The sequence below is a fragment of the Carlito syrichta genome, unplaced genomic scaffold (assembly GCF_000164805.1).
Source record: "Carlito syrichta isolate Samal-C Ts95f unplaced genomic scaffold, Tarsius_syrichta-2.0.1 Scaffold287813, whole genome shotgun sequence".
Taxonomy (NCBI): Eukaryota; Metazoa; Chordata; class Mammalia; order Primates; family Tarsiidae; genus Carlito; species Carlito syrichta.
The window spans coordinates 132,411-140,246 of record NW_007231909.1 but is presented as its reverse complement, the minus strand read 5'-3'; the positions used below and the strand labels follow the sequence as shown (position 1 = coordinate 140,246).

At 39.4% G+C, this 7,836-nt stretch overlaps 1 protein-coding gene across 5 annotated transcripts in view; it reads right to left on the bottom strand.

The window, feature by feature from the left end:
* Positions 1-217: 217 nt before the first annotated feature.
* Positions 218-7,836, bottom strand: part of SKIL (SKI like proto-oncogene) — a 29,650-nt gene continuing 22,031 nt past the window's right edge. For 2 of the 5 annotated variants that reach the window (XM_021709979.1, XM_021709981.1), the window contains 4 exons: positions 7,079-7,311; positions 2,688-2,929; positions 2,165-2,389; positions 218-1,125 (listed from right to left, as the gene is read on the bottom strand). In XM_021709979.1, the coding sequence (XP_021565654.1) occupies positions 967-1,125; positions 2,165-2,389; positions 2,688-2,929; positions 7,079-7,311 (859 nt within the window). In that variant the 3' untranslated portion in view covers positions 218-966. Of the gene's footprint in view, positions 1,126-2,164; positions 2,390-2,630; positions 2,930-7,078; positions 7,312-7,836 lie in introns of all 5 variants that reach the window. The other 3 variants (XM_008053077.2, XM_021709978.1, XM_008053072.2) reach the window with 3 other exon arrangements.

Here is a 7,836-nt window from a genome sequence, read left to right as displayed (position 1 = left end):
TAAATATATAAAAGTCCAAAATAACCTTCAAGGTGTTTAATATTTTACAACTTAAAGGAAAACAAGTCCATTATATAAATTTCAGTAAGACTCATAACTACATATAAAAACTGTACAAGAAGATGATGGATCGTATAGAAACTGATGTACATCAATGTTATCAGTTTTCCTCAAGAACAGTACTTTGACACCACTATTAACAGCATAAACAAGAGTCCAGAAATTATGACATTTTATTTTTCCAAAGTAGCTGTTCAAAAAAAAATCCTAAATATAGCCACATTTAAACTGAAAAACAAATTACAACTGCTTCTCACCTTTAGCAGCAGAGCATAACAATGCATGTTCTCCTTCCCCATTGTGCCCAGGGGATGTGCTCTAACTTCAGTGAAATTCCTCTTAGGAGACGGTAGAAAGAGGAGAACTGGTGGAAATTCATTCCACAGTCTGAACAAAGTCAAAGTAAACTGTGTGTATAATAATGAGAACAATATATCAACTTAGAAAGGAGACTGCGTTAATAAGAAAAAGGGATATTCAACTCACTGAGTAGCTCTATATTATATATTTAAAATATGAAGCCACCATTGTATCTAAAATTGAGTCTGAAATATGGATAACAAAATTGACCACAGCTAATCTCCATCACTCACTGCAGCTTTTAAAAAGTAGACAATTGTTATGTTTGCATTAGAAATATAGGCAGCTTATCTACTAGTTGAAACCATATAGTACTGTTACTAAGCTGATTTAAAAAAAAAAAAGAGTACAAAGAAACACATATTTTCATTCATCTGGAAAATGTAAAAATGTACGTATTAATATATAATCTCTTCACTTTCTCTGATCTACAAATGGATAGAATGCCAGTTGTCTTCATGCAGGTAAGTCGTTCAGAATTCAATTACCAAAGCAAACAACAAACAAAAAACCCTGTAATACACGGACGACCCTCTTTAACTGTTTCTACTCTTTAGCAGTCTTTGATGACTTCAGAATTTGCAGCTTCAGCTCCTTTATCATCATCTCTAACTTCTGTCTTGCCTCCCGTTCCTGCCTGAGTTCATCTTGGAGCTCTTGCCTGTCAGCCTCAGCATGGTCCAACCTCTGTCTCAGTTCTGCCAACTGTGTGAGTTAAAAGGGTGTCAGTAAAAGGCGTGTCAGTTTTCATCCAGCGTGGTATTTCCATTTAATCTTCAAAACATGGCAAAGATCTACTTTCAAACTATTTTTTCACAAAGTGAACCATTCCACATACATGAAGTACTTCAAATATCTAACACCATTAATCTGACCTGACAAGACGTTAGCTTGAGGCAAAAGCAAAGGGTCGAGAGGAACGAAGCTCCCAGCACCTCTTGCATGGTGCCCCCATCCTTGACCACCCGCCTCAGCACAGCCTGCTCATGCTTAGTTACTTGTTCATCTTCCTTAACTTGGGAGCTACTATTCACAGAAGTGAGATGCTTATTTATTTTTGCACCAGTGCTTTTGAACACGGTGGGCAGCAGTTCATGTTTGCCGATCTGTAGATCTGACAGCCTAAATGCTACGTTAAAATAATAAAACACGCCGGGTTCAGTGGCTCAGCCTGCAATCCCACTCCTTTGGGAGGCTGAGGTGAGTGGATTGCCTGAGCCCGCGGGTTCGAGACCCGCCTGGGCAGCAAAACCTCATCTCTACAATAAATCAAAAAATCAGCCCGGCGTGGTAGTGTGCGCCTGTAGTTCCGGCTACTTGGAAAGCTGAGGCGGAAGGATCGCCGGAGCCCAGCAGGTCGAGGCTACGGTAGCTGGAAGCGGCCACTGCACTCCAGTCTGGGCGATGGAGTGATACTCCAACTCAAAAATAAATAAACAAATAAATAAATAAATAAATAGATAGATAATAATAATAATAAAACACTTGATATTAGCAATTTACATAACAAAACTATAGAAACCTAATGAAGTTTAAATTAACAAAACATAACGCCAAAAACATAATAAATGCCAAAAAATCATCTTGGATATGATACAGCATAAAGCTGTTTCACAGAATTATTTACTTTGAAATTTAGCCTAGTGAACTTTAGCTTAACAAAAAGTAACTCCTTTCACAGAGAAGTAGCAGTTTCCACTTCCATGCAGAAAGGACACCATTATACAAATAGCATAATTCTTACCTGTGCTGCATATTCAGCCTCCTTGTCCTTTTCTGAATTTGAGTCACAGGAACATTTTTGCTTCATTACCTGCTCCAACTTCTTCTCTAAATCTTTCTGTTCAACGTAAAATTCTTCCATTCTTTGAGCATGTTCATTCTGCAAAGATTCAAGCTCTTTCTGTAAATTCTGCTGTTCTTCAGTGAGTTCCTTCATAGCTTTTGAACTACTCAACATTTCCACTTCCTGTAACGTAAAGAATCACAATATAATTTTTACTTTATTTCCATCATCTCAAAAAGTTCAGTTCAGGAAAATATAGCACATAAGATATCTAAAATTCAGCTATCCTATCAGTTCTATATAACAGCAATTACTCTTGAAAACTATTTTATCTAAAAATTTAAAAGCATATTACAATTGCTTATCAGTATAAAACTCAATAATCTCAAGTGCATTTGTAGCATCTCATCTTGACTTTTCTTACCAAGAACACGCAAAAGTATCTTTTCACAATGGACAATCGTTTAGATAACAATTTTACCATCTGAAGTTGTTGCTTCTTTTGTAAAATTGAGTTCAGTTTTTCCTGCTGTTTTACATAAGTTCTCATCACTTCGTCCATGATTTTTCCCTTATCATCCTCACAAACGACATCTTTCACAGAAAGTGGAGAAGCAGCTGCAGCATCGTGGCCAATTCCCACCTTGCTTGTGTCTCTGATGAAGTTGCAAGCGGTAGACTCGGATTTCTTTTTACCTGAAAGATTATTAGAGATCGATAGATCTTTGAGGAAAAAAAAAATTAAGTAACAAAGTCTGAATATCATTCTGCTAAAAAAAATAAGAAAACAATTTCATTCACAAATTGAATCAAAAAGAATAAAACACTCGGAAATAAATTTAACAAAAGTAGTGTAAGACGTACAAGGACAACCACAAAACATCACTGAAGGAAACTGACCTAAATACACGGAAAAATACCCCAAGTTCATGGACTGAAAGGCTTGATGTTGTCAAGATAGTAGTAATACTCCCCAAATGGTTCCATTTAATTAGTGCAATTCCTATAAAAATCCCTACAGGTTTTTTGCAGAAATTGACAAACTGATTCTAAAATTCATATGGAAATGCCAGAAATCTAAAATAGCCAAAATAATATTGAAAAAGAATAACAAAGTTGGAGGACTTACAATTCCCTATTTCAAAGCTTACTAAAAACCAACAGAAATCTAGACTGTGTGTGGTATGGTTTAAGGATAGATATACAGATCAGTGGAACAGGTTTCAGAGCCTAGAAATAGATAAACCCATACTTTTTTTTTTTTTGACAAAGATGCTGGAGCAATTCAATCAGGGAAAGAATCGTTTTTTAATAAATGGACATTTGCATCCATATGCAAAAGAACAAGGCTGGCCTTCACACTATATATGAAAATTAACTTAAAATATACCCAAGTCCTAAATGTAAGAGCTAAAACCCTTAAATGTAAATCTTCCTGGCCTTGGATTAGGCAGTGGTTTCTTACATACAGTATCTAAAGTGAGAAAAATAAGTAAATTGAACTTCAGAAAACTTTTGAGCTTCAAAGGACACTAACAAGAAAGTTTAAAAAAAAATTAACAGAATGGCAAATCATGTATCTGATAAGGATCTAGTATTCAGGATACATTTTTAAAAAACTCTTATAACTCAACAGTAAAAAGACAGTTAACCCAATGTAAAAGTAGGCAAAGGATCTTAACCGACGTTTCTCCAAAGAAGGTGGGCAATGTCCAAGAAAAACAAAAAGACTCAATATCATTAGTCACTAGAGAGTTGCATATCAAACCACGAGACACTACTTATACTCACTAGGATGGCTATATTCAAAAGACTGACAATAACAAGTGTGGACAAAATTGTGCGGAAACTGCAACTCCATTAGATACTATCAGGAATGTAAAATGGTCCAGTTGCTTTGGAAAGCAGTTTGGCAGTCCCTCAAAATCTTAAACACAGTTAACATATGACCCAGCAGTTCCACTCCTCGAAATATATCCAAAAGAACTGAAAACGTATGTCCACACTAAATCCTGTACAGAAGTGTTCATAGCAGCATCATCCATAACAATAAGTGGACATAAGGCAAACGTCCATCAACCAATGCAGGAATAAACAAAATGTGATGATATCCACATAATGGAATATTATTAACCCATAAAAAGAACTACTGACACACGCAGCAACGTGGACTTTGAAAACATTATGCTCAGCGAAAGAAGTCAGACACAAAAAGCCACAAATTGTATGATTCTTCCTATGTGAAATGTCCAGAATAGGTAAATCCATGTAAAAAGCAGATGTGTGGTTGTGAGAGATGTGGGAAAGGACGAGTGGGCGTGACAGCTAACAGATGACAGGGTGACTTTTTGGAGTGATGAAAATACTCTGCAACACAGTAAGTCGTAATGGTCAGACAACTTTGCGAATATTCTAAAAGCCACTAGCATTTTAAGGGTGTGAAGGTGTGTGAATTACATCTCAACAATTTTCTAAAAGAGGCCGGGCATGGTGGCTCACACCTGTAATCTCAGTACTTTGGGTTGCCGAGGGGGGAGGATCACTTCGTGAGACCCTGTCTCCACAAAAAAATAAAATAAAGACCAGGCACAATGGCTCACGCCTGTAATTCCAACACCTTGGGAGATAGAGAGGCAAGAGGACTTCCTGAGCTCAGTGGTTTGAGACCTGAGCAACATAGCAAGACCTCGTTCTCTACAATAAGTCAAAAAATTAGCCGGGCTTAGTGACGCACACCTGTGGTTCCAGCTACTTGGAAGGCTGACACGGAAGGATCACCTGAGCCCAGAAGGTCAAGGCTACGGTGGCCATGAGAGTGGCACTGCATGCACTCCAGCCTGAAGGACAGAGTGAGCTCTGACTCAAGAAATAAAAGTCACTAGAATTAGTAAATTTTGGAAATAAAATACAAATATGGCATAACAGGACATTACTATTTTGTGTTTACCATGTTTAAAGTCAAAGAAAACTCAGATTTTAAAATCTCAAAATTTGGCAACCCCTTCGGGTCCCTTCCCACTGTGGGAGCTGTTTTGTCCTCTCAATAAATCATGCTTTCTAAAAACAAATAAACAAATAAATAGATAAATACAAATCTCAAAATTTGCCGGGCATGGCAGCTCACGCCTGTAATCCCAGCACTTTGGGAGGCAGAGTTGAGAGGTTTGCCTGATTCCAGGGGTTCAAGACCAACCTGGGCAACTTGGTGAGACCTCATCTCTATAACAAATCAAATAATTAGTCGGGCATGGTGGCGTGCGCCTGTAGTTCTAGCTACTAGGAAGGATGAAGCAAAAGGATCGCCTGAGCCCAGGAGGTCAAGGCTGCGGTGGCCGGGAGCATGCCACTGCACTCTAGCCTGGGCGACAGAGTGAGACTCCGACTTAAAAAAAAAAAAATCTCAAAATAAAGTACAGAAAACCCCAAGAATTTCAATTCTCTATAAAAAGCAAAGTTAACTAGAAGACTCTCCAGCTGTTTCAAGGCAACTAACATAATTGTCACACTGTAAGCAAAGCTGTGCAGCTTTATGGAGGGAAACACAGGCAGTATTTGAGTAGACTTGTCTTATTTGAGCCACAGTATTTTTTAAATGCACGCTAAGTGATCAACTTTTTTTCTGTCAGAGGACCACTGAGCATTCTCTATCTATGCTGGGGTGTCCAACCTTTTGGCTTCCCTTGGCATCACTGAGTAAAGAGGAACTGTCTTGGGCCGCACATAAATTATACAATATAATTAGCATATACAATAGTAAGTCTTCTTTTTTAAAATATATTTTTAGCCAGGCTCAGCCTGCAATCCCAGCACTTTGGAAGGCTGAGGTGAGTGGACTGCCTGAGCCCGCGGGTTCGAGACCAGCCCGGGCAACTCGGCAAGACCCTGTCTCTATGAAAAGTGAAAAATCAGTCAGGTGTGGTAGCGTGTGCCTGCAGTTCCAGTTACCTGGAAGGCTGGGGCGGAAGGATCACCGGAGCCGAGCAGGTCGGCGCTGGGTGGCTGTGAGCCTGAGTGATGGAGTGAGACTCCAACTCAAACAAACAAACAAACAAACTTTTACTATAAAGTTTAGAAAAATGAGAACAATATAGAACTAGGGGGAAATTTAGCTTTGTTTCATAAAACTAATCTGCCAATATCTGGTTTGATGGAAAAGGTCACAATTCTTAGCGAGTTCTCAGAATGGTCATCAGAAATGTTTCGTTGAATTCTGCTCCTCCTGTGCTTTGTAACTGAAAACAGCTGCCAAAAACCAATGCCATGAATAAGGCATGACTGTGAACTTCAAACATGGAATGGCACGTGGAATCACGAAGAAAACGAATGCCAAAGGACTCGCGATGTTAAAAGGTTTTGTGGGCCCACATGACTAGCTGCCCTGGGCCGCACACGTCGTGAGGGCCACAGGTCGGACATGCCTGCTCGACGCCACCTGCCCGGCTCCCAGGACTTTCAATCCTCGCTTTATCCCATGACTAAGTTTCCCTGAGTTCTTCACCTGACTTATATATACTTCTTAGTATCAGTTAAATGGTTTCTCAGTCCTCAGCAAATTGGCAATAAAAAGATCTACTGAAGAAATATGACAGTAAAGAAAAAGGAGGAAGGGAAGAAAAAAAAATCAGACAAAAACCACTTGCAACGTGAAGCCAGGGGCCTGTCCTCTCTATCTCCTTAACTGCTTTAGCTACTACCATGCTAGAAAAGTGCAGTCACTGAGGTTCCAATGAAACCACTGAGCGTTTTGGAAGGTGGCATTTTTTAAGGTAAAAGATTCAATTACCTGAGAAATTAGTGTAAGTAAAAGTCCTCTTTGAAAAGGCTGAATAAATTAGACACTGGCTTTTTAAGGGATAATTTCCGAATACTTACCTAGACGGCTGCATAATTCTCTACTTGTTTTTAAATCCATCTTTTCCTGCTCCTCAAGTGAGACATCTGGATAAGACACTGGTTTTTGATGTTTACCACTATCATGAGGCTTCTCTGACTGTCTTGACGTGGACTTACTTGCCTCTGTCTTTGTGACCTCTTTAGACTGGGATACAGCAGAAGTGAGCGATACGTTTGGGGCAACCACTTTATCACACATGTATAAGTAGTAGCTGAAAACAAAGGCAAAAAAAGACACACGTTACATATTGCATTTAGGTGATAATCAAAATACATGACATGTTTGTGGTGAAACTCATTTTTAGAAACAAAACATGCTGGGTTCGATGGCTCAGCCTGTAATCCCAGCACTTTGGGAGGCCAAGGCGAGTGGATTGCCTGAGCCCGCAGGTTTGAGACCAGCCTCGTCTCTATGACAAAATAAAAATAGCCGGGCGTGGTAGTGCACGCCTCTAGTTCTGGCTACTCAGAAGGCTGAGGCAGAAGGATCGCTGGAGCCCAGAAGGTCGATACTGGAGTGGCCATGAGCGAGCATGCCACTGCACTCCAGCCTGGGCGAAGAAGAGAAACAAAACAGGTGATATTACAACTCAGAAAGAAAAAAATTCTTGGAAAAAATTCAACACTTTAGCCATTATGAGCAAAATCATGAGGGAGTTTTGTTATTTTGCAAGTAATTTCTTTTCTTTTTTGAGTTGGAGTCTCACTCTGTCGCCCAGACTGGAGTGCAGTGGCCG